This window comes from Protopterus annectens, chromosome 6.part0, assembly GCF_019279795.1.
Source record: "Protopterus annectens isolate FY-2018-M chromosome 6.part0, PAN1.0, whole genome shotgun sequence".
NCBI classification, from domain to species: Eukaryota; Metazoa; Chordata; order Ceratodontiformes; family Protopteridae; genus Protopterus; species Protopterus annectens.
Window position 1 is genome coordinate 644,192,887 of NC_056737.1, and position 26,945 is coordinate 644,219,831.

The 26,945-nt window shown below is 43.0% G+C and overlaps 1 protein-coding gene across 1 annotated transcript in view; it reads right to left on the reverse strand.

Annotated features, from left to right (window-relative positions):
• Positions 1 to 26,945, reverse strand: part of TXNDC16 (thioredoxin domain containing 16) — a 1,725,832-nt gene that overhangs the window by 163,717 nt on the left and 1,535,170 nt on the right. The window contains exon 16 of the mRNA XM_044073553.1: positions 11,933 to 12,093. Within this exon, the coding sequence (XP_043929488.1) occupies positions 11,933 to 12,093 (161 nt within the window). The remainder of the gene's footprint in view (positions 1 to 11,932; positions 12,094 to 26,945) is intronic.

The following is a 26,945-nucleotide window of genomic DNA, read 5'->3' on the forward strand; positions in this document are numbered from 1 at the left end:
GCTGCAATATACACAGGTATAAAAACTTTATAAACATAAAAAACGTCCTCAAAAAGGAAGCCAAAAAAATGCTACCCAATGTCCCCTAGTAGAAGGGTGAAGAAAGCCTCAAAATGGGACATGCAGGAGCATACAACAGATTTAACAGCACGACGCATCAACATTGACCTAAAAAAAGATCTTTTTTTTTTTTCAATTTGAGATTTCTGCATGTACACTGGAAATGTTATTTTCTAACTGCTAGTAACAATCATTCAAACCCCTCCAAGTTCTCACGGCTTCATGCAAAGTTTCATTAACCAAACATAAATAAAACCAAAATATATGACACATTCAAGTACTATGAACTTTATCTGACCCTTGTGAATTTTAAATCTGAGTACTTCAGCTTACCAAAATGTTTCTGCCATATGTGGGATATTCTTCTTTGTCCTTTTATTACTGCATTAGCAGCTTTGTTTGCTAATAATAAAATCTATTACCTGTTATTGTGCCTAGTCATACAGCTGCTGCAGTCACTAACTGACGTACAATATTCAATGAGTGGGTAGGGCTTTTAATAACTGCTGCCACAACATTAAGTCTCTTATGTCACCTATCATGTCATATAGCATGCATCACATACATACTGTTACAAGCAAGGAAAGGTAAGGTATACACAATTCCTCCTCCTCCTCCTATTTGGCAAATGACACCATGTAAGAGATCATTTTTTTCCATAACTGCCTTGATGCAGTGTAGATTATAGTGGGATTAGCTTGGATTTGTTACAGTCTTTCAGTGGCCACGTGCCATAAAAATGTGGCTATTTGGGTTGCACATATGCTGCTACATGGTATAAACTCAGGCAGAATCTGTATGAATTTTAGGAGTCAGAAATTAAAAGTGTACAAATACAACTGCCTCAGCAGCACTCATTCAACACAGCAAAAAAGCTGGCGAAGGCATTTCACTAATACTTGTATATTGGTCACAACAAAGCAGAGGCTATTGAAAGTCAGTAGTGCCAGTCTAGTAAAAGGCCTTTGCTACCTAACCAAGATATGATTTATTTAGTTATCGTTAAATCATTATTCAGTTCTTTGACATCCAGAAAACTTTTGTTTCTTGGTTATAAAGTACATCACAAATGCCAAGCTATGATAAAGCTGTTCCCTGAAATTCCTGCTAGACATTTTAGAATTGCATTGTTTCCAGAAAGCAACTATTCTCATGTCATTTGTACATGAAAGAAAAAAAGTTTATGGAAAGCCTTCAATGAACAACGTTACACATTTCTTGTTTTGTCATTTATCTCCTTTATCTAGCTGAGGGTAATGGAAGAACAGCAGCACTCCCAGAACTTGGTGGGCAAAAGGCAGAGAAGTACAATGCAGACAGGGAGGATATGCAGACTCCACACAAATGGCAATCCAGCTGAAAACCCTACTGGAAAACCAAGCTCTGTGAGGCAGCAGTGCTAACTGCAGCATTGTGCAGCCCCAGAGTTCTAATTACTATGCCAAAATACGTACATGTTTCCACATGCAAACCTCTTAGTGCCTGCATTACAAAAACTATCCCCACTGTGTGCACTACCTAAAACTGTGTATGAAGAACTTGCAGCATGGCTATGACATGAAAAAGAAGTTATGTACTCACCATAACGTTCCATCTGAGTAGGTAACTTCATTTGTCTGCATCCTGTGGGTATCGGATCCGTCCTCGGATCCGAGCCGGCAACTTTACCTAGCTAAAAGATCCGAGCTCCTATCTCCTCCCCTACCCATAATCTCCTGCAACACATCCCCCATCCTCAGATTGAGTTTGCCTATAAAGATTCCACAAGACCCTCGAAAGAGGCCAGTAACCTACTGCCTAACAGAATGGGCAATCCTATCCCATGGTTAAGAAGCACAAAACTGGTTAGGGGGAATGGAGGGGGGGTCTGTTGCAGACAAATGAAGTTACCTACTCAGATGGAATGTTACGGTGAGTACATAACTTCTTTATCTGAAGTAGTTAACTTCATTTCGTCTGCAACCTGTGGGACAGAGTCCCCAGCTACCTAGAAACCTTGGGCGGCCCTCAAGGAAGAATATTCTGGAGCACCGCGGAGCCAAAGGAAGCCCTACTCCTGGATATCATATCCAATTTATAATGGGAAATGAATGTATGAGAGGAGGACCAAGTAGCTGCTGAACATATGTCGTCTATAGGGACTCTAGACCAGAACGCTGCAGAGGTAGCTATGGATCGGGTTGAATGAGCATGGATTCCCAAAGGTACCGGTTTGTTTGAAGCTAAATAGGCCTGAATGATGCATTGTGAAATCCAGTTGGCTAAAGTAACTTTGGTAATAGGTTTACCTAAAGAAGACTTGGCAAAGGACACAAACAATTCATCAGATTTGCGGTTGGTTGCTGTCCTGTGCAAATAAAAACGCAGTTGTCTATGTATATCCAATTTGTGTAATGTGTATTACCCTTTGTTCTGGAAATTGGGGAAAAACACTGGCAGATTAATAGACTGATTAATATTCGACTCAGAGGCTACTTTAGGGAGGAAGGAAGGATTAGTCCTGAGAGAAACTCTGTCCTTATGAAATATTAGGTAAGGGGGTTTCATACAGAGGGCTTGAAGCTCAGACACTCTCCTGGCTGAAGTTACTGCAATCAGGAAGGCTGTTTTCCAAGATAAAAATTTCAACTGAGCAGAAGCAGCTGGTTCGAAAGGAGGGCCCGTCAAAGCCTGTAGGACCAATGTTAAGTCCCATGGTGGGACCGCAGACTTAACTGGCGGTTTTAAAAGAAAGGCGCCTTTTAAAAAAGTTTTACAAATCCTGGTGGAAGCCAGCGATCCTACATCATCCCCAACGTGAAAATGAGAGATGGCTGCCAACTGTACTTTAACCGTAGATGCACTGGCTCCCTGATGAAAGATATGGGACAGAAAATCAAGAATCGTCGGAATAGGGACAGTAAAAGGGTCTAAGCCCTTGTTTTTGGCCCAGATGGAAAAACATTTCCATTTACTAGTGTAGATTTTTCTGGTAAAAGGTTTGTGTGCTGCTACCAGAATAGCTTTCACTGGTGACGAGATACCGGGAGTCCTTGCTATCAGCGGAACTGGATCAACCAAGCCGTGAGCTTGAGGTCACCCAGGTTTGGGGGTTGTAATCCCGCAGGATGAGAAATTAGATCCGGAATGGGATCTAAGATCCAAGGAGGAACTACACTGTGACCCCGCAGGTAAGGGAACCAGATCTGGCGAGGCCAGAATGGGGCTATGAGGATTATCTTGCTCCCCAACCGATGGGCTTTCTGCAGGAACTTCGTCATGAGCAGAAGCGGGGGATAAGCATAAAGGAGACTGGGGAGGGGCCAAGCATGAACCAGAGCGTCTCTGGGGCTCTCCCGTATTGGGGGAATTAGAGCGAAAAATTCGCTGCACTTTGTGTTTGACGGAGAAGCAAAAAGATCGCAGCAAGGTAGATCCCATTTGAGGAAGATTTGTTTCGCTACTAATGGGTTTAGAGACCACTCGTACGGTGTGAGGATCAAGCGACTTAGCTTGTCTGCTAGGATGTTGGTCCGGCCCGGAATGTGCGTTGCTACCAGAAAGCGGTTGGTGGAGATCGCCCATTCCCAAACTCTCACAGCCTCTCGGCAAAGGGGATAAGATCTGGTTCCTCCCAGTTTGTTGATGTACCAGACTACAGCCATGTTGTCTGTCTGAATTGCAATAGTTCCCGGAGGAAGAAGGTCTTGTAGGGCTTGCAATGCCAGAAGCACCGCCCTCATCTCCAGAACATTGATATGCAGAACGGTCTCTGAGGGAGTCCACGTGCTTTGGACGGTTCTGCCGATAGCATGCCCCCCCCCCACACCTGAGGCGAGAAGCGTCCATGGTCAACGTGGCTTGGGGCTGAGGCATGACAAATGGTCTCCCCTCTCGCAGCTCCTGAGAGTGACGCCACCAGAGAAGGGAGTCCTTGCAAACCCTGCTCAAGGGAATCGGGGTGTTCAAGGGGTGCAGTAAAAGTGACCATTGGACCTGAAGAGTCCACTGAAGAATTCTCATGCGCAGTCGCGCAAAGGGCGACAGACCGGTGGCTGCCGCCATGGAGCCCAAAGCTCTCAGGACTAATTCCGTAGGTGGGGCTGGGGACTGGAGAATTGCCAAAGCATGAAGAGACAAACTGCGCAACCTGTCTGTTGTTAGAAAGGCCTTGGAGTGGCGTGTATCTATCTTGGCCCCTATAAATTCCAGAACCTGCACAGGATGAAGGAATGATTTTTGAAGGTTTACAGTAATACCCAGATGCTGAGTAAGAGCCAGGGTATAATCCCTGGCAGAGCAGAGCTGATGCCTGGTGGAGGCGGTGAGGAGCCAGTCGTCCAGGTACGGAAAGACCCGAATGCCCTGAAGTCTCAGGTGGGCTGCGACCACTGCCATGACCTTGGTGAACACCCTGGGGGCTGAGGTGAGGCTGAACCGAAGAGCCCTGAACTGATAGTGACTGGCTCCCAGCCGAAAGCAGAGGAACCTCCTGAATCGTCTGTCCATCAGAATGTGGTAGTATGCATCCTTGAGGTCTATGGAGCACATCCAGTCGTTCTCCCGTAGGAAGGGCAGAATAGACTGCAGAGTGACCATCCGGAATTTCTCTTTGGGAATGAACAGGTTTAGAGAAGAGAGGTCTAGGATAGGCCTCAGGTCCCCCGTCTTTTTTGGCACTAAAAAGAACCTGGAGTAATTTCCCAATCCAGACTGGCCTGGGGGGACGTGCTGGATGGCTCTTTTTTCTAATAGCTTCGAAATTTCTGAAGCTGCCGCCTCCCTTTGATCAGGTCGGACATCGGGGAGGCATTTCAAAGGAGGGGAAAGACTCAGAAAGGGAATGGAATAGCCTCTGGATATAATTCGGAGCACCCACTGATCCGTAGTAATGGACTCCCAAGTTTGGAGGTGCTCTGACAGACGCCCCCTGACTGCCTCCAGAGAGTTACAGTCAGGTAAGCCCTCAGGGCTGTTGCGAGGGCCTCTCCAAGAAAGGTTCTCGAGACCCGAGATTCCTCGGCCCCCCTTTGCCTCTGGGCCGGCGTCCACCTTATCCTCCTCTGCCTCTGAAATACGAGGGGTCTGAAGTGGGACGGGACTGCTGTGATTTCTGGAACCACATCTTCTTTTGTTCCCTCTGGTTCCTCGAGAAGGACCATTGGGGATTAGAGAAGCGGATCCCGATGGCACACACCATCTTCCCGTCTTTCTCGCTTTGGACCAGCGTGTCGCGAACAGTCTTGCCAAAGAGCATAGAACCGTCAAAGGGCGCGTTCGCGAAGGACGCCTTGAAGGGTTCCACAAAATCGCAAAGGCGGAGCCAGGCATGGTGCCACAGAGCGATGCCTGCTCCGCTGGCTCTAGCCACTCCCTCCGTGGCATGGGAGAATAGCCGCATAGATGTGTTAGTAATAGATTTCAGAGTGGCCATGCGAGCCGAGAAGGTGCGTTTGTCCTCGGCTGCCATGGACTCCGGGGGAGCTCCAGCGTATTCCTTAATCATGTCTCGTTGGAGTCTGATGACGTGTGCCATATAGTTCAGCGCTCTTACAGAGAAGGTAGCGGAAGCAAACATCCGCTTTCCAATGCGGTCCAACGTCCGAGATTCCTTATCTGGAGGGTGGACCAAGGAACTCTCCTGCACTAGTTCCTTCTTGGTGGCAGCCGCCGCTACCACCATGGCATCCACTGGAGAACCTTTAGACCATGCCAGCCTATCCGAAGGGGGACTAAGTATCTTGTCTGGCCTTCTGGGAATTGGCTCCACGGTGTCCGGCTCCTTCCAAGCCCTGGTGGTAATTAAGTCCACCAGGGGGGTCAGCCGGGGGGGGGACACCCAAGAAGTAGACAGGCCTGCATCAAAGGCCTCCAGGAACACAGACTTGTCCGAGGAAGGTCTTTGGGTAGACCACCCTCTTCTGATTCGCAACATCTCCATGAAGTCTCCAAAGGAGACATCCTCAGGGGGGTGACCTTGGGGAACCTTCCCCTTCCTCCAAGTCTGTGTCCTCTGTGAGGGACTCAGGGGAGTCCAGGTGCCTCCTTTTGCACTTCCGTTTTTGAGGAACCTCCTCGGTGGGGCTATCTGAGGAGGGCTCATTCACGGGGTCTTGTTCCTCTAAGGGAGCCAACTGGAGCGCCGATGCAGGCTGTCCCTGTGGCCAGATGACGGAGGACAGGCCCAAATGCACAGGGGTGACGGATGGATCCGCAGCCCGGACCGGGGATCTGGAAGTCCTCGACAGCACCCTCTCCACTACATCAAACGCCGAGGGTGAACCGCTCTCCCCTGTCTCCGAGAGCAGCCCCCTCGGCTCCGATGCAGGGATCGGCATCAGAGCCGAAGTGGTCGGACACGAGAGGGAAGTGTGCTCCGACCTAAATGGTGCCGAAGACACAGTTCCCCCACGGATCCGACACTCGGCTCTCGGCCCCGAGTGCTAGGATCCGACACGCTCGAGGGCATAGTCGGCGTCGAAGTAATCAAGACTGTCGGCGCCGACGGTTCCCCAGGTCCGAAACGGCACAGATCCGAAGACTCCGAAACCCTAAACCGGGTCGGAGAAGGAGCGATCAGGGTAAAGAAAGGGGCCGAGCTCACCCCTGGGGGGGGGGAGGCTGGAGCACCCCCATCTGCATTTCAGCCTGCAGGAAACGATGCATCATCTGGTCCAAATCTGTATCTGTCAAGCTTCTGCTGGATCTGGGGGAGGTCGTAGAGGTGGGCATGGAGGGCCGCCTTGAGGACCTCGAGGGAGACCGGTACTCCTCTTCCGGCTCGGGGAAAAGCAAGGAGAACGGAGCCGAGAATGAGGAGAACTAGAGGCCCTCTTAGTGGGACTAGCTACCTTCGCTGGCAGGGCTGAGGGACGCGCCTTTTATGCCTGTGCCGGTCCTTATCTCTCCTTTTTTCTTTAGAAAAGGAAGAAGAGTCCCCCTCGCCCTGAGAAGCAGAGGGAGTTTGAGTCCCCAACAAGGGAGGGGGATTGGAAGGCACGGAAGCCGCAGCCACGACTGCTGCCTTAGAGGGAGAGGAGGAAGAAGAATCCGGGGGCAACAATCCCGCCAGGATTAGCTTGTTCCTCCTATCCCTGATAGCCTGGGGGTTGAAAGCCACACAAGCCTGGCAGCTGGTGGATAAATGGGCCACCCCCAGGCAAATAACGCACTGAGTGTGGCCATCGGCTGGGGACAGCTTATGACCACACTCAGTGCATTTAGAAAAAATGGCTTTAGGCCCTTCAGCCATCACACCACACACTCACGCACTAGGAGGAGGGAATTGAAACAAATTTGAAGTAAATTTACCACAAAAAAAATACGCTAAATGTACTAGTCGATAAAGGGGGCTAAACAATACACACACACCAAAGAAAATTTTGAAAAAAACGATTTTAAAAGGTTTTTATAAAACTATTAATTTCTCACCCATGCCTAAGAGCTCGTCTCTAGAAGCTGCTATAAGCCACGGCAAACTAGATCCGAGGAGGGGGGGTGTGTAGCAGGGGATTATGGGTAGGGGGAAGAGGTAGGAGCTTGGATCATTTAGCTAGGTAAAGCTGCCGGCTCGGATCCAAGGACGGATCCGATACCCACAGGTTGCAGACCAAATGAAGTTAACTACTTCAGATGTTACTGTTTAAGTAAGATAATAACATTGGGTAGAGGGACATCACCCTCAGTTTTTTTTCCATTATAAAGTGAGGTTACTACTAAACTTTTATTTGATACTATTTTCTTTGTGCCACTGTCTCCTAATTATATCAACAGTTTTGTTTATTAATATTTCAGTTTTACTTTTCGTCCCTCAAAAAGTAGTCACCTTATCATTCATAGTAACAGCACTGAACATCCTTCACTGTACTGTCCAGACCGATAGCCACCAGCAAATAAATGCTACAGTGCACCTACTAACATTTAGACAAAAGTCCATGCAATGCACAGTTCCCAGGCAGCAAAGTCCAAGGAATTAAAATTTGCTGTTATTTTCAAGTGGGCTCTAAAGTAAGCCTTCTATCAGATGTGATTAAAGCCTGATGTGGGAAAAGGTTTGTACCACTGGCTGGCCTTTTGAGAATGGTCTTCAATAAGCACTCAATGACTGCTAAACAAAGGTTATGCACTTTTCATGACACTAGATCCATTTTGCCTTCTTTTGTCTGTCTCAGTCTGAGAGTTCCTCAGATACAATTGGGAAAAACTCCAGCTTTGCCAAAGCATTCGCTCTGACTCGTATCCCATAGTGTCTTGAAGCTCTGATTGAAGAAGCCCTCATATCTACTGCTGACTGGGTCAGATCTGATGATGACAGCAGAGCTGAGCTAACTACTGACCATGAACTCTAAGCTTCGCTCTCTAAGCTTTGGATCTGATCAGATCAGAGGAACCCACAGACTGAGATGGACAGAAAAGACATTGGAACCATCTTTCAGTGAGGATGGAGACATGGTTCTAGAACTGGACTGGGATCACCTTCACTTGAACCAGATATATATGATCTAGAAGCTGCAATCACTGAAATAATGATAGGTGTTATGGTGTATTACTATGCAAGAAATCATCAATATTTGCATTGTGCAACATAAATAATCTAGAAGCTGCAATCACTGAAACAATAACAGGTGTAATGGTGTCACATTATGCAACACATCAATATTTGCATTCTGCATCTTGAATTGACGGACAAAATATTTTTTTTTTATTTACAAAGAGCTTTTTTACATCTTTGGCACTAAACAGTATAAAACCACCCAAACAAATTAAAATGAATTAACTGTGGCTATTAATATTAAATTATGGAACCTTGTTCTAAGGGAAAAGGTCCTAAGGTGTTTTTAAAAGGCATGTTGTCAAGGGACACTTCAGTCACCGATGTACTGAATTCCAGTGGGTCATTGTGACTCCATGACGAAGATATAACTCTAATATCACCAAGACTTATAAACACAATCAGAATAAAAGAAATTGGTAAGTAAATCTCAACTGCACACCCTTACATGGGGGGGAGGGGAAAGACTGCTACTTGTATATGCCAATTCTGAAATTATTTTACTTCAGGAAAAGGATAAAGCCCAGATGCTAGAATCAAAATCTTTGGTTATAAACAATGGGAATCATAAATTAAAGTCTCAATCACTAATGTGCCACATTTAAACCTAACACCCAGTAACTGTTACTATCACAGAGCACCCTAATGTGCCACATTTAAACCTAACACCTAGTAATTGTTACTATCACAGAGTACCCTAATGTGCCACATTTAAACCTAACACCCAGTAACTGTTCCTACCGCAGAGCACTCTAATGTGCCTCATTTAAACCTAACGCCCAATAACTGTTATTACCACAGAGCACCTCTAAATTAGATATGCTCCAGGACCTCCTCACTGGCAGACTTAGAATTCCTAGTAAAGCAGAATTCTCTTACAAGGTCTTTTTGACAGCTGGGTATGTCAAAAACAAAGTGAACTAGCTTAGCAAACAGAAAATTTATAATAAAAGAAGTTGTGTGTTTGTCCCAATAAGTAATCCAGTAGCAACGTTCTGCAACATCCATAGGTTGGTACTAGGCTATCGGCCTTAGAGCCTATACAAGCCTAGTCATAACAATTCCCTGGCTATTTCTTCCCACAGTATTTACTTCCCTGGACCCCTGTCTAGCAGGGCGACTGGCGTGATCCCTGGGGTGAATTTCCAATCTCCCTTCCAATCATCAAGGCTCCATTTAAAGAGGGCCAAAGAGGTACCCACATAGATGCTACAGGTTACCCACACAAGGACCTAACTATCAAGAGACATAACAGTCCAGTTTTGAACACACAAGTCAGTGTTCACTTTCCTCAGATGCTTAAATGATCTAAAAACAGTCAATACCTGGTCGTTCAAATCATCATTATACAGCACTAGTGTGGTGCACTGCTGTCCAGCTTAAAGGAAGGCTAAAACATCATTTTCTGATCAGCTTTTGTTTGAATTACTTTTCGATAAAAACATTACTCTGACAATTCTTCGAAGTAAACAAACCATCCTCTGCTATGGGATCACAGCTGTGAAAAATAACCACATGGCTTTGAATGATGTCCCAACATGTGGCAACAAGCAGACAATGATGACCAGCTGCCTCTGTAAGAAAGAATGACAGTTTTCCCACCAGATCTATCCTGACCATTCTACGTCTGTGTAGTAAGTTTGCTCCAGTACATCTAGCCATTTTTATACAGAGGTGGATGGCTGCAGGCATGGCAGCAGGAGTTAACCCAGAAGGCTGTACATGCACATATAATTCCTGAGTAGGGCATGGCAGAATAAGAACCAGACAAGTTCTCTATTTTAGAGCTTCAGTTACAACTGACATTTAATTAACTTCAGTTTAAACAGGTAGTCTTGCTTATATCATCGGTCGTTTCCCTGCAAGCCTCATGAGGAAATTGTTCTGGATCACACAGTTCACAAATGAGAACTGACAGGACTGAAATGAAAAACTTCAGCTTTAAGCTGTGCAAATTAACCAATTAATGCTACACTTCTAGGAGAAACAAGATAGCATCCAGCATCATCACCCCTATTCAGACACTGGAGGAACTGAAAAACTAAGGGCAGGACTATAGACAGTCTTCTAAATAGAGGTCCTAGTAAAGAAACTTCAGTCTTTCACTTTTGCATGCTGAGTGACCCTACTAATCATGCAAGGTGTTTCTTTCCAACACCTGATACAGGATTCAGATGAATTATAAAAAGCATCAAGAATCCATGAGATAACAGAATGTAAATGCAGAAAAGTTTACTAATGAAAACAAGACTGATGTTCCAAACTGTGTCAGCAGCAAAAGGAAAATAAGCATGAGATAGTTGTGCTTACGCACTGAACATGTCATGCCAAGGCGTGCACTATCCCTGGCACATGTCTACTGCATCTTTCACCAAATCCCAGTCTGGTGAGCATACTTGCGCGGAAGTGCTGTTTACTGAAGTGTTCCGGTCGTACTACGGTGCGGTAAGGGAAAATTCCCTTTTCCCCACTGCAGTGTGACCTCGGAGTGAGAATATTAAAATAGGGGGGTGTGGAGGGGCTTGCCCCCTATGTCGGGGGTGCAGGGGGACTTGCCCCCCTGCATTCCAGTAGTTTTTGTGTGTTTTTTTTAACATACTTTAACAAAAGCACTTTTTCGATGAAAGCGCTTTCATTAAAGTGTGTTCGGTGGTAATGGATTCGGGATTTTGATTTTCCGATCAAAAGTCCTAGATCCATATATATATATATATATATATATATATATATATATATATATATATATATATAAAATTAGCATAGTCAGTGCCCCCAGAATGCCTCATTACCATTTGCAGTAGGCCACAGAGACAGCCCTACACCATGCTGCACCTCGTAGTGTACAGCACTGCCGTAGGGCTTTCTCTGAATTGAAAATGGTTACTGCCAGTGGTAGAAAAGCCTTACCACTGGCAATAACCATTCTGAATCCCAGACTTGATGGCAATAGGCATTTTAATTTATAATAAGGGCTTGCCTCAAACTATGGAAAACAATAAAGAAATAAATGAGTTAAGGCATGCAGTTAGTGCTGCTTTAATTGGCAGAGCACTACAAAGTACTGCTAAAAGCAGGCTGGTTGACAACAAGGGTAAGCTTCTTTCTCATCAATAATTATTTTTTACTTTTTTATTCACCTCAGAAACAACACTTTTTAATGTCATGCAGCAAGAATACTGACCATGCAGGCCACATGTATTAATGAATATAACAGTCACAGACCTCTACAATTACTTCTTCTTTAGAAGCATTCATAGTCCGTATTCACATACTCCTACAGGAAACTACTCTCATATAATAAACTAAAATAATTACAGTATGCTCCTTAAAATGTGAACTTACAGGTCAAGCCAACAGGCAGTGTACTCTAGCAAAGCCTTGTTCTTCACCAATTCTGCAAGTTCCCCTCTGTCAATTAAACCTCTGTCATCATCGAAGAAAAGCATAAGTAGAGGTTTGCCAAGTTGGAAGTATGTTGGAAAATTTTCCACAGTAATTTCAGGCTACATAAATAAAAAAACAAAATAATAAGTAAACAGTTATTCAGCTGCTACACATCTGCAAAATGTCCATTACTTATTTATATGCATATTTGTAATGGCATCTTTCTATCTACATTGTTTGATAAGTAAGATAAAGGACTGATCTACTGAGGGCTCACTTCTTTTTTTTTTTTTAAACAAGAATCATCCTTATTAAATTATCACTTATAACATAGGCAATCATACATTTATATAAATGCAAACAAACCATATTGACATATTTTAGTAGCAAACATTATATATCTCTTATGATCTATCCAGGCAATGTCAGTGGAACATTGCTCATTCAAATTCTGCCTCCAGAATGTTATGCTGCATGCATTGTTCCCACAACTGCCATTTTTTTCTGTGTAATGTACTCCTACCCTTTTCTAAAGATCCCATTTCCAGTTTTACCTCTGTTACAATACTCACTACTTCTAGTACAGTTGGTTTAGACTTTGATTTCTATTTTCCAGAAATTGCTTTTTTGGCAGCCACCATAATTAGACTAAGTAAGGACTTACTATGCCTAGGCAATTCCAATTTTGCACCATAGCTCAAAAAATCATTGTCTTAGCTATACCAGTTTGATTACCCAGTATTTCTAATATATTAGTCTACTGGGAACTTTTAAAGCCTGCCAACTCATTACACTCCCAAAAAATGTGTTCCCAAATTACCTCTTTTTTCCTCCATCACACCTCCATTTGCCATCTACCTGAGGAAAACATTATTTAAAGTCTACTTGGGGTATAAAAATACCTATGTAGACACTTCCAAGTAAAGATTGTAAATCTTCTAGAATTTGTTACATATTTGGGAGACATACATACATCTCCCATTGTTTCTTTCTGAATAGCTTATCCAGTCTCTCTTCCCAATCCTTTCCAACCTCCTCTGATTGATTCTTATAGTTATCATGCAACATTTTATAAGCTCTACTAATTATCTCTTTTTTAAAAAGCAGCTTCTGTTCTAGATTTTATTAAAAACTCTACCAGTGCTGGTCTTTCACTTAGGATACTCCATTTCTTTCTCTTTGCCTAAACTATGATAACAATCCTTGATAAGGAAGGCAATCTCCAGCTTGCAGTCCAAATAAATTCTCCGCCTGTTCCCATTCTATTACCTTTGCCTCTCTAATTATTTGCTCCAGTACCTTGGGTCATTTGTCAATTTTCTCCAATAAATTGCAGCCCCCTCTTGCCTGTTGTCTATATCCCCAATTACAGTCATACCTATCATCAGAATCTCCTTTCTCCATTCCCGTGCTTAGTTCTTAAAAGTAATTTCTGCTATTTTATGAATAGAATATTCTGTATGGTTATTGTTATTCACCTTAAGGATCTGCATGCAAAATCCCAGTCTCTCCTTGTTTCTTCAGCCCTCCCCCCATTTCATCATCATTATCCCTTTCCACTTTGAATTATATATTTTTGCTTGTGCTATGTATACTGCACAAACAATAATAATGCAGCAAACCAAGATTCAAATGATACTCAGAAAACTACATCAAAATCCAGTGGATAAAAGTATCAGGTTATACAAAATGTAACATATAAAGGCATGCTTGGTGTGTTGCTGTATATACATACACACACACACACACACACACACACACACACACACACACAAATCCTTCAGGTTACTAAAGTTACAGAGTTATGCAGTAGGTACGTATGTACATACACTGAAGTAGAACATAGAGGTACGGTGAATTGTGCATGTTCAAACAGAGAAGTGCCTTAGTAACTAAGCTAAAAAGGATAATTAACTGTAGCTCTAAAATCATAGCATCCTTCAGTTCCTTTAAACTTCTCAATATCCCACCCATCCTTTTTCTGATAACTCACTTCATCCTTTAAAGGGCTGCAGGGATGACAGAGCCCTTCTGGCAGCGACTGGACACAAAGCACTAAAACCCATTATGGGCAGTGCACTTGGTCTATACTAGAATGCTCACTCACTTACACACTATAAGCACACCTATGGGAAACATAGAAAAAGTACAGTTTTGTACCTACCATAAATGTAGATGTTCGAGTGTATACCCTGCTGCAGTCATCACACTTGGGGTTATCCTGCCGTCAGGCAGTCCCGCAGTCGGCTCGAATTCCAAAGTCTTGGTCCGGCGTCGGTTGCTGTCGCTTCTTCCCTGACGTCAGTGCACCAGGGGTATATAAGAGGCATGCAACACCATTTTCTTCAGTTTTTCTTGCCCCAGATGTCAGGTGCCCCCCCCAAAAGATGGTCAGTAGATAGTACCAATAATAAAAGCTTAGCACAAACAAAACATCCCTCCAGCTATAAGCAAATACACCACAAAGGTTGTATCAGATTTTAAGGTATTGAAAGGTTTTAGTTAGGTCTGAGGGGATGGAGGGAGGGTAACCTGGACTGCAGCAGGATATACACTCGAACATCTACATTTATGGTAGGTAAAAAATTGTACTATGTTCATCATGTTACCCTGCTGCAGTCATCACACTTGGGTAGAATCCCAAAGCTAAGGATGAGAGGTGGAGTCAAACAGGGTTAGAGGAGGCTAGAAGGCCCTGCAAAACTGCAGTAGCAAAGCCAGTTCTAGTCTTAGAGTAAAGTGGTAAGTGATAGTGTTTGGTGAAGGTGTGTACTGAACTCCAAGTTGCAGCTTCCAGAATATCCTTAGTTGGCACCCCCCTGAGGAAGGCTGTATATGTAGCTGCTGTCCTGGTGGAGTGGGGCCTTATGCTAGCAGGAACTGGTTTTCCATGATGGGTGTAGCAAAAACGTATGCAATGTCCTATCCATTTGGAAATGGTCTGTTTTGAGATGGCCTTTCCTTGTGACGCTGTAGCATAGGATACAAAAAGTTGGTCAGATTTTCTGAAACCCGTAGTTTTATCCAAGTAGTAACGTAGTTGCCTGTGAATGTCCAAGGAATGCAGGAGTCTTTCTCCTTTGTTCTGTGGATTTGGAAAGAAGGTGGGTAAGTGGATGGTTTGATTTAGAGCCACACTGGATACCACCTTTGGCATAAAGGAGGGGTTAGTTCGTAGAGAAACTCTGTCTTGATGAAAAATGAGGAAAGGCTCTACTGCCATTAGTGCCTGTAGCTCTGAGACTCTTCTGGCTGAAGTAATTGCTAGCAGCAGGGCAGTCTTCCATGATATAAACTTTAAGTCAGCTGAGAAAGCTGGCTCAAAAGGCAGCGTAAGTTTTTCCAGAACAAAATTTAGGTCCCAAGTTGGTGTTGGCGCTCTCCTGGGAGGCCTAATGTTTTTTGCCCTTCTGAGATACTGCCTTAGAAGTGGATCTGAAAATAAGGGAGGATCTGTGTTGTATTGAGCTGAAATAGCTGAGGCGTGGATTTTAATAGATGAAAAAGAAAGTCCTTTGTGTAACATCTCAGTTAAATATTGTAGAATCTGAGGCATGTCCGGCTGAAGGGTATTTTGGCCTTTAGCTTGGTTCCAGGCGCAAAATCTTTTCCATTTGTCTGAGTAGGCTTTCCTGGTGTTGGGCCTCCTGGCCTCCAGAAATGACATCCATAACAGCCTGTGAAAGAGGGGCTGGCTGGTTGCTTAGGTGATGTGCCATGCAGCCAAATTTAAGGTTTTGAGCTGGCTGTGTGAGTAGATGAGGAATTTGTGGTAAAATCCATGGTGGGCCCTGGACCATGTTCCTTAGTAGTGGGTACCAGTGCTGGCGTGGCCAGTCCGGGGCAATGAGTATCATTCGAGGTCTCTCCATCCTGACTTTCAGCAGCACCTTTGTAGGAAGGGGCAATGGAGGAAAAGCATATACTGTCAGCATTTTCCAACTGAATGAGAGTGCGTCCACGTTCCAAGCTTGATGGCAAAATGTCCTTGTGCAAAATTTTGAAAGCTGATAGTTTTGGGGGTTGGCAAACAGGTCTATGTCTGGGCGCTCCCATTTTTGAGTTATCATTGCAAATACTTGTGAATCCAGTTTCCACTCGTGAGGATCCATGATGTTTCTGCTTAGGTCGTCTGCCAATGTGTTCTTTTTTCCTGGCAGGAATTGAGCTTGTAATTGAACTTGGTAAGCCAGTGCTGTGTTCCACAAGGTCATTGCTTGCCTGCATAGAGGGTAGGAGTGTGTACCCCCCTGTTTGTTTATGTACCACATTACTGTGGTGTTGTCTGTCCTTATTATAAGCTGTCCTGGATGTAAGAGGTCCTTGAAGGCTGTCAGAGCATTCTGTACAGCTAGCATTTCTTTTTGATTGATGTGCAGATTCCTTTGATCTGCAGTCCATATGCCTGGAACGCACCGTCCTTCCATGTGTGCCCCCCCGGCATAGTCCGATGCATCTGTTGTCATAGTTTGCCTGGCTGGGGGTAAGGTGAAAGGTTGACCCTTGTTGAGGTGACATGCCTGTGACCACCACAGAAACTCCTGTTGAAGGCAGGGAATGAGAGGTATCATTGTTTCCAAACTGTGGCTGTGTTGAGTCCATACGCTTTTCAGGTACCATTGTAATTTCCTCATATGCAGTTTTGCAAATGGTATTAGTAGTATGCAAGATGCCATGAAGCCCAAGGCCTGCAGAATTTTTCTTGCAGGGAGTTGGGTCTTTGTTGCCATTATTTTGAAGTATTGAGTTAGTTGTAGTTGTTTGTCTGGTATCAGATAAGCCATCTGGGCCGTTGTATTCAAGCTGGCACCCAGGAATGTCATATTTTGTGAGGGCACTAGTTTTGATTTCTTTTCGTTTACTGTGTACCCTAGGCAACTTAGAAGGTGTTTTACAAAAAGTCAGATGTTGTAAGAGAATGTCTTTGCTTTCTGCTTGGATGAGGCAGTCGTCCAGGTATGGGTATATTTGAATTTCTCTTTGTCTGCAGTATGCAATTACTGATGCCAGGCATTTTGTGAAGACTCTGGGTGCAGTAGATAAGCCAAAGGGCAATGCAGAGAATTGGTAATGGGTTGAACCTGCAATGAAACGGAGGTATCTTCTGCAATTTTGTCTGATAGGGACATGCAAGTATGCATCCTTGAGGTCCATCGTTACTAGCCAAGCTTTCTTGCCCAACATGGGAAGAAGCTGCTGTAGTGTTAGCATCTTGAATTTGGGTACTTGCAAGAAGGTGTTTAGAACTGAAAGGTCCAGAATGGGTCTCCAAGCATTGTCCTTTCTGGGGACTAGAAAGAGCCTTGAGTAAAATCCTTGGCCTTGCTCCTGTGTAGGTACCAGTTGAATGTCTCTCATGTCCATGAGAGCTGCAATTTGTCTTTTTGCCTCTGCCCATTGATTTTGTGGCAAGTTTGGCATTCCTTTTATCCTTGGCAAGGTGTGGAAATGGAATCTGCATCCTTGTGAGATAATGTCTAGGACCCATTTGTCCTTTGTGACGATGCACCAGTTGTCTATAAAAAATGCTAATTTTCCTCCCAAGGGAGCTGCCCAGAGATTTTTGCTTGGCAGTTTGAGGTTTAAGTCATTGTGTTTGTCTTCTAGTAGTTTGGGACCTGTCCTCCTCCCTTCTGTGTTGCAGTGCCCCACTGGCGTGGTTTGTAAGGGATTTGTGCTTGTCCTCTGCCCCTTGAGTGTCTGTATTTACCCCTCTGTGAACTGTCAGAAGCTGGAAAGGACCAATTTTTTGCTGGCCAATTTCTGCTGAAGCGTGGGGGATGCACCTGTAAGAAATTTTGACCGTCTGCATAGATTTTGCCTTATCCTCCATTTTCTTTAAAAACTCTTCTGCTTTAACCCCAAATAAGACATCCTGCTGTAAGGGTGCATCTAGTAACTTTGCTTTAACATGATCAGGCAGAGTTTGTTCCTTTAACCAAACATGCCTACGTATAACAGACCCAGTAACAGCTGTTCTACAGGAAGCTTCCAAGGAATCAAATCCACATTGTAAAGTATGTTTGCCCACCTGTTCAGCTGCATGCAACAGATCCTGCATTTCTTTGAATTCAGACTGTTGAGGGTGCGTGCTCATCTTTTGTTTTATTTGAGACATTAGGAATTGCTGGTATTTCAGCATGTGAAATTGACAATTTAGTGCTCTTTAGCTAGAGTAGCTGAGGTGTAAACCTTCTTCCCCCACCTATCTAGTGCTCTGGAGTCCCTTTCAGAGGGTACAGGATTTTTAGCCATAGAAGCCTTAGCCCCTTTGGGACCCTGGGAGATTGTCTCTGGGTCAGCAACATGGCTTTTCTAAAGGAATTTGTGAGAGTCAGGCACTCTATAATATCTATCTGGTTTGGCTGGAGCAGGAGGCAGAGAATCTGGATTTAGACTAGATTCTAAGTAAACATCATCCACAATGTCTAAAACTGGAGGGATTGCAAGTGGTCTGTGCTGGGGGAGTAAAAGAAACTCTCTGAGCCTTTTCTTTGAGTCGGAGTAATCCTGACCTTCCCAGTGGAAATGTTCCCTCATGGCATGTAAGGTTTCCCCAAAGGAATAGTCTTCAGGGGGAGAAGCTGAGGGAATGGAATCTTCAGCATCAGAATCTTCATAAGGGGGAAAGGAGTAATTCTGTTCCTCAGAGGGGCCTGAGGAAATAGACACTTGATCAGAGGAGGCATAATCCTCCTCTTGTCTAGGCCTTTTGTATGGGGGGGGTTGGGGTTGGGAACCCCTGATTAAAGAAATCAAATCTTCAGCCATTTTAAGCATCTGTTTCTCAGGCATGGGGCCTTGAACTGGAGACTGATGTGCAGTCTTTTTTGGTTTTAGAGGTGTCTTAAGCTTAGCATAAGATTTTATGGTGAGAGTAGTCTGTCTGAAGACACCTTCTGTAACCAAAGGTGTTTCCGCAGCACCGGCTTCTCCTTCTGCAATGCTGTCGGTAGGGCCTAAAGAAAAAGGCTGCGTCGGCCTAGAACTCTCTGCTTGAGAATCCGAAGCGGTCTGGGGTTCCAATTCTGCGGTCGTCAGGGGCTGCGTAGGCACCTCACTGAAAACCAGAGAAGCGGCGACCAGCCCAGCCGAGGCCTCAGAGTCTGGCTTGGATCTAGGCTGCCTGTCTTTATCTTTGCGTTTTTTATGCACGCTGGTAATCGGTTGCTCCAATGGCATAGTGTAATTAAATTTCCTACCGAAGTAGTGTCATGCGAAATCAAAGCGTCGCTTTATAGTTCGCTTATTGAACTTAGCACAAAACCGACAACCAGTGACATCGTGGTCTGGGCCTAGGCAAGGTATACAATAAGAATGAAAGTCTTATGAGGTATTTGCTTCCCACAAGAAATGCAATTGTTAACTTTTTCTGACATCGGACTGAGACAAGAAAAGGTTCCCCAACGGGGTACTTAGCTTTGAAGACTTCGGACTGAAATTCGATTCGAAAATCTCAGGTTTCGGCCGACTGCCACTTGCGAACTGCTTCTGCTTTGGGCACCGCGCGGCAAGAAAGACTGAAGAAAATGGCGTTGGATGCCTCTTATATACCCCTGGCGCACTGACTTCACGGAAGAAGTGACAGCAACCAACACCAGACCAAGAGTTTGGAATTCGGGCAGACTGTGGGACCGCCTGACGGCAGGATAACCCCAAGTGTGATGACTGCAGCAGGGTAACATGATGAACATCAATAACTCACTTACTACATTGCCATTGCCAGATGGGAGGAGGCTACAGCACCCACAAAAAACACATGGATACAGGGAGGATATGCAGACACCACAGAGGACACCATGCAAGAAACTCAAACTACAGAACCTCTTGCTGTGAACTGGTGCCTCTACTTGCTGTGACACTGTCTCACCTTAAATATTTCAGTAGTCAGAAGTAACTCACATAATCCACAGTACTGTTAAAGTCTTTCTCTAGCAGGTTTCCTTATCCCCTTAGATATGTGCTACTGAGAGTATCAGCAATGTGAATAAGCTTTTGTGGGTTATACTGTAGTCAGAAGCCATATTTCTGCAGTGCTAAGATCACGTTCTGCAATTCTGTAGATTCTTTGTGTAGACTTCTTGAAGCTACCATAAATTTATTTGTGATCTCTGGCCAAAAAAAAAAAAAAGCTTTATGTAACAATTAAACACTGATAAAATATTAAAATACCTTGTGGTCCTTGTAGATTCATACTTGTGACCTTTCATTTTTCACCCATTTTGTTACTACTGTCAGCAAAGCATGCAGTTTGCTCAGCTCATCCTCCTTGGCACTGACAGCTATGTAAGAAATGTTAACTGGTCACCCTTTATGGATGTATTTTCGGACCAGTTACAGAAAGCTGTACCCATTACTGCAACTTATTCACACCCCATCTGGTATAAAAGGAGAAGCTACAAAGATTCCCCACAAAAAAGAATAAATGATTTTCAAGCTTGTTTTACTGTTAAAGACTAAAGCAGCTTTCTCCTTCACCATAATACCTATGTCTAACATATACAGCATTAAAGGGACCCTTACTACTTGAAGCCCTTTGATTAGAATACCCCCTTGATGACCTGAATGCAAAAACAGGCTCAAACTTGATAATTAATATAAAATGTTCCGTGAAATGTGACAACTTCGTATTTCACAGACTCCCATCCTTCCTGAATAAGCTCCCTTTTCTCAATTAAACTTGTATTCAATTTTTACCATGTAGAAGGAACTGGATGACACATGGTGCCTTGCAAGTTCCAGTATGGGATCTGGAGCATCATGCTCCTCACTGGCCAGCAGGCCTTCACCAACACAACCTATGAAATCTATGAACCACTTATCTTGTCAGACCTCAATTTACTATAAAAACAACCAATTTAAATGTACCTATGTCACAAGTGACAATTTAATAAAGGTGCTTAAAAAATAAATAAAAAACACAATGCTGTGGTTGTTTTGCAACCCCTGCTTACGTTCATCCTCCTGGCTGCTTTTCTGCCTTGACTCTCCCTTGGGGCTACATAAAGAATCACTTCTCACCAGCTTGACATTGCTCTAGTTGCCTGAATTCCCAGATGTTACTTATAGATTCACTGACATGCATCTGAAATTACATATGCTTCATAAACAGTTTTGTTAAAAGCTCTAAAATTTAAAACTACACATACTCTGTATACAGCTGAATATATTTTCTAAACATTCCAGCTTGTCACAATGGGACCAAGGTCATGAGTGAAAGGAATGAACAATACCAGTTCAACCTAGCTAGTTACTAAATTATATAAATGCTTTAAAAATGCAGTTATTTACTGTGACATAAAATGTTTTGATACGACTTTCTATCCTTGTACTGTAGTTTACTTTATAATCCCAGCATTATTATTAAGTTATTTATTAGACATATAATAGTTACAATCTACTTTCATTTTAACCACTGTACACAAACTGATAGTTACACAGTATGAATTACCGGAATAAAAGAAAATGCTAACTTAATTTGTCCTGATTCAGGAGACAGACTGATTTACTTGTTATAGAAGATAAGAAAATATAGTTATAAGGGTTTGGTAGCAAACATTACACTTTTTATGGAATGGAAAAAGAAATTACAGAAGTGGTTCAGAGGGTGGCTTAATGGCTAAGGTGTCTGCCTTACAAACACAAGGTGCAAAGTTTGAGTCTCACAAGGGATAATTGGCTAGGCTTAAAATGGCTCACAAGGGTAGTTAGCTTAGTACTAAACTATGAACCTATGTTAATACTGGAAAAAAACTGCTTGTGAAATTGTGCAAATCTCACACCATAACAAGTGGCTTCACCTCTGCATATCACACCTATTACTGCTGTCCCTAACTAACATCCTGGGAGGGCCTTCAAAAAGGCAAAGTGATAAATACATTTTAGATTTGGCTAAAAGGAAACTAAATATGACGGGAGTTTGTCTCAAGAAGGCATCCCATTATAGTGCATCTAAGTCAGAGGTCGACAGCTGAAACAAAATATTTAAAGAGGTATTATGTTCAACTTGGCATGGTGGATGCAACTCACAGCACCCACACCAAGACATACAGATTTTATGCAACTTATGCCCTGTCATCATAAGTACCTGATTAGGGTTTCCATATATTTTATTTCACCAGAACACTATTGTCATTAACACTTCTTGTAATAGCCCAAACTTTGTTGGTCGTACTACAGTGAAATAATTCAAATCCTGGTCTGAGCAACAAATAAAACACAATAAAACATTTATTTTTATAAAGATAATTAGCTTATTATGATTTGGCAACATTAAAATTTTACTTCCAAGATGGACTTAATGCACTGGCACATGCTGTGTTGAATTAAGTACTTTTCAGTTAAACTTCATTCTTGTTTATATTGCTTATTTCAGGCTGACACATTTTTATGGAACTAATAAACTTAACATGTTTAAGAAGGATTATTACATAACAAGAAACTGGAAAAGCACTACCAGTCCAACAATGAAAGAGTTTTATAACATTGCAACTGACACTTGTCATCTGGAAATCCTAACAATTAAAGAAAGAACCACTAGACAAAATTATTAACTTAATTCTTGGATGAAACTCAAGAGACTGCTGAACAAAAGGACACAAAGCTAGAGCTAAACAGAATTTTGCAAAATAATTGTATTGCTTATATTTTAAATTGTAAACACCCTGTGAATAGTTTATGTTAGTTCTCTGTTTGCTATTGTTTTCAGTCTTTTATTTATATATGTAATTCTCATTAATCAAATGTAAAGTTATTCATTTATACATTTAATAAAAACATTTAGGAAAAAAGGATTATTACATACTACTAACATTTTTTTACTCATAATATGTTGATGCCTATTATTATATCAGATGAATAAATTAAATTAATCTGCTATATGGTAAATTTACTGTTAATTAAATTAATAGGGTAGCAAGCTTACATAAATGCCAAATCTGTCAGGTTTTGTATTTTTTCACATTCTGCCATTAGCCTGTGTCATGGCTGAAAAGGGTCCATGAGAGATCAGACCACTAACCCTGTCAGCTGACAATAAATGCAATGAATAAATAAATGAAAGACAGCAGCAGGACCTACATCACCTAACAAGACTGTTAGGAAGTAACTACAGAAAAAGTACAGGCCAGGAATTGCAAGTATCAGGACTTCTTAATTGCTGTGAATGGCAGAATATAACAAATCACAGACATTAAAACACCAAGCCCAGCAGAAGTTATAACAACAGTTGTGTGTGTTCTAGACTGCCGATACAAAAAAAAGTACAGTTTTGTACCTACATATGCCAAGATGAGTGGGATGTTCAACAATGATGCATCATGTCCCTTTGCTGGTATTCCAATTGCTGAATCTTTTTCCACTTTTTAAAAACCTTCTGGTGGGTGGGTGGATGGTCTTGAGCTGTTAGTAAGTACTTCCTTGGAGAGATGGAGAGAAGTTATTTATGGGATATTTATGGGCTGTTGGCTGCAGTTGAAGATTTGGATGCAGTGTTTCAATGCATGTGTTGTCAAAAGTAGAGGCCACTGAGGAGGGGCCACTGAGGGAGGGCCCACCTCTGGTAGTGACATGGTAGTAGAGTGTTGGGTACCAGTGTTGCTAGTATGAATCCGGAGCTATTTCCTTATGATTGGGCTCTCTTTTTGATCTTTCAGTATACTAGGTGTATCAGTGGCAGAGTGGGAATGCTAGGATGGCTAGGGTGACCAGTTGTTGAAGAGCTTTTCTATTTTCCAATGTTTTGATGGTTGGTATTGTGCAAAATTCTGTAGAAAGAGGTGAGGAAATTTGGCAACAGGTCCACTTTGAGTTTGCCCCCCAAATAAGATGTGCCTCTGAAGGCTCTTCGGATGTTGGATCTTCCCTCCATCTGTGAAATTCCTGCTTAGGTCATCCTGTTGTCCATTGTCTTTAGGCTGTCCGCCAACAGACTGGGTTTCTGGATTTAAATGCAGTGATTTCTGTCAGTCTCCAGTCTGCAAAGGGGGTAAGCAGGGGCGCCCCCTGCTTGTTGGTGTTGTACCACATCACAGTGGTGTTGGTGTGGTCTCATTAAATAAATGGCTGGAGCTGTGTTGATGAGCCTGTTGATGCATTGGCTTATGGGCCACTTTCCTTTTATTTATTTGCTTTTTTGTTCTCCTTTGTTGTAGATTGTCCTCCCCCAGCATCCCATCATACCTCTGAAGCCTAAGGTCTGGTCTACTGTGTTATCTGTCTGTGTTTGAATGACATACCTGTGAATGACATGTGTGAACCTTGGCTCACCGAGGCCCCTCCTAGGAATCTTGTAGCATGGAATTGAATTCCTTTGATTGTTGTGAAGTTGTTGCTTGAGACCAACCAAATGCTTGAATGGCCATTGAAGCTTTTTCATGTGTAGTTTTCAATGGGGGGATGGTAGAATGCAGGGATAGCATGCGGGCCCAGGGATGTAACCCAGGGCCTGTAGGATTCCCCTTGCAGTCATCTGTATGGGTTTTGCTTGAACTTCGAAGTAATGAGGTCTTGCCTTCTGTAGCTGTCTGGTTGGCTCCTAGATCTGTATTTGCCTAAGAAGATTGGCTGCTGATGGCTGGAGTCTGCTGTTCTTGACTGAGATTGACTGTGAATGAAGTAATCCCAGTGTTGACATCAATTTTTTTTTTTAATCTTGTTGTTTGTCGCTTGTATGGAGGCAGGTAGTCCAGTAACGGGTAAATTAGCATACCCTGGTATGGCAATGAGCCATTACCGGCGCTTCAGGCATGCTAAAATGCAGCCAAATGTAAAGATAAGAATTGTGGCGTTGAGGGCCCTGCATAAATCTCTTGAGGCCTTCAACAGCTGGTAATGAAAACCTGCCGTCTTCTAGGGACTCATGCAGGTGCCTTCCTTCAGCCAAAGGCATCAGCCCAGACTCTCCTTGTTCAGGGGAAATCCAACATGTAGAGTCAGCATTTTGAACTTTGCATGTTCATGAGAAAGGTGTTTAATGCGGACAAGTATTGTATCCAGTCCATTGGATTCTGGAAGTCTAAACAGAACAATCTTAAAGTCTTGTTCTTGTTTCTGTGTTCTTTTTGTGCTTGTCTTCTATTGCTTATCTCGAGTCAGCAGAGTGATTTTGTCAGATAGCTTCTGCCTTGTTGATTTGTGGCATGCCTTGGAAATAGTTTCCAAATCAGCAGTATGGGCCCTGAATAAATGGGAATGAGTTCTGGGACCTGTAATACCTACTGGCTTGGCTGGAGCAGGAGGAAGAGAATCAGGAAATAGCTAGGTCATAATGATAAAATATAATCATCCAGAACATCAAGGAGGAATAGCTAAGGCCTGTGCTGAGGCTTTGAGAAGAAAAGTCCTGTCCTAGTTTCCTAGATCAGAATATTCCTGAACTTGCCACTGAAAAATGTTCTCATGGTGTGCAGAACTTCCCCAAAAAAAGATCTCAGGAGGAGGAGGCGAAAAAGGGAAATCTTCTCATGGATCCGCTCATAGGTCTGGTCTGGAAGAGCTCTTCCTGGCTATCAGAGAATACTCAGCCTGAGAAGGGAGTAGGGTCAGAGGGTTCAACAGAGGGCCTACCAGAGAGGCTGGGGGAGGATGGTCAGGGGATGGGCCTGAACCTCTATCATGGAAATAACAGATAACTCGTTTCCAAAACATCACATAAAGGGAATTTTGAATCCTATTACTGATAAACAAGAAACTTCACTCTGACTGCAAGCATTCTAAAAATGTTGATTTTTATACACTGCTGTACTCAGAGTCACAAACACTAAGTGGCAAAAACAACTTGGACAAAACTTACACATAAATATTAAATACAAATTAGAAGACTCCTTATTTAATCATGAACTATAAAACCCCATTAAAAAATAAGCACTACAGGTCTTGTTGACATTAGGCTATATAAAGCACTGCAGTGATGGACACTTCCACTTTTATTAGAAACATATACCCCAGTATCAGAGGAAACTACAAATATGATAGAGAGGTCTAGAAAGCTGCACCAAAGTATCATAGAAAACATGCTGCTTATTTTACACGCTTGATTATATCAATTATGTTTTTTTTCCTCATGCAGTGATATGGTTCAAGGCACTCCCATTTCCTACCCTAGACCTCCTGCCATTCCTCTATCACTCCCTTTTTGCCACCTATACAAGGGAAGGTAGCCCATACTAATCTACTGCAGATGTATAATGGTGCCAGAGGCCCAAAGACAATTAGTACTTTTGCCTTTTTTCACCTGCCTCCTTGCCCTGTCTGCACAGCATCCCAGCAGACTTAAAGATGTAAACTTCTATACATGCTAAACCAAGGTTTAACTGTATGTCTGCAGAGTAAGATTGCACTGGAAAGCTACATGTTTAAAGTGTTTGTGTGTGTGTGTGTGTGTGTGTGTGTGTGTGTGTGTATATTCAAAACGTACAAGAGCAACAATGTCATTTAGCCAATGAATCCCTCAGTGGTGCCACAGTTTCCACTTGGGATGACAGATCACGTCAATATTCACTGTATCTTACCCTTCAACCTACCTGCCACTGCCAGCAGTACTGATCAAAACTCTTAAGTGGCAACAATGTAGGATGTAAAAGCTCAGTGTCTGCACGCTAGCCTTATTACAGTATTAATACAGATAACATAATATTCAAGATAGTCATGGGAAACAAATAACATAGTTTATTAAAAAAATCTAGATTTACATACAAGAAAAATGAATAACACCAAAACAGCATTATTTATGCAATATAAAATTAAACCATCAGACTAAGCAACCATTTACACTTTTAAGACTCCAAACTGGGAAGGTAATCAGGACCATCTGCTGGCACTGTGCACTGCATAAATTGTAAATGCCATAATTCTGCTGCAACACCATCAGTTAACATATCAACACTTATATCATACCCAGTACAACTTTAAAGGGGGAGACTAAATAAGGATTCCCTTTGTCCACTTTATTTCTTGTAATAGCACTGACCCC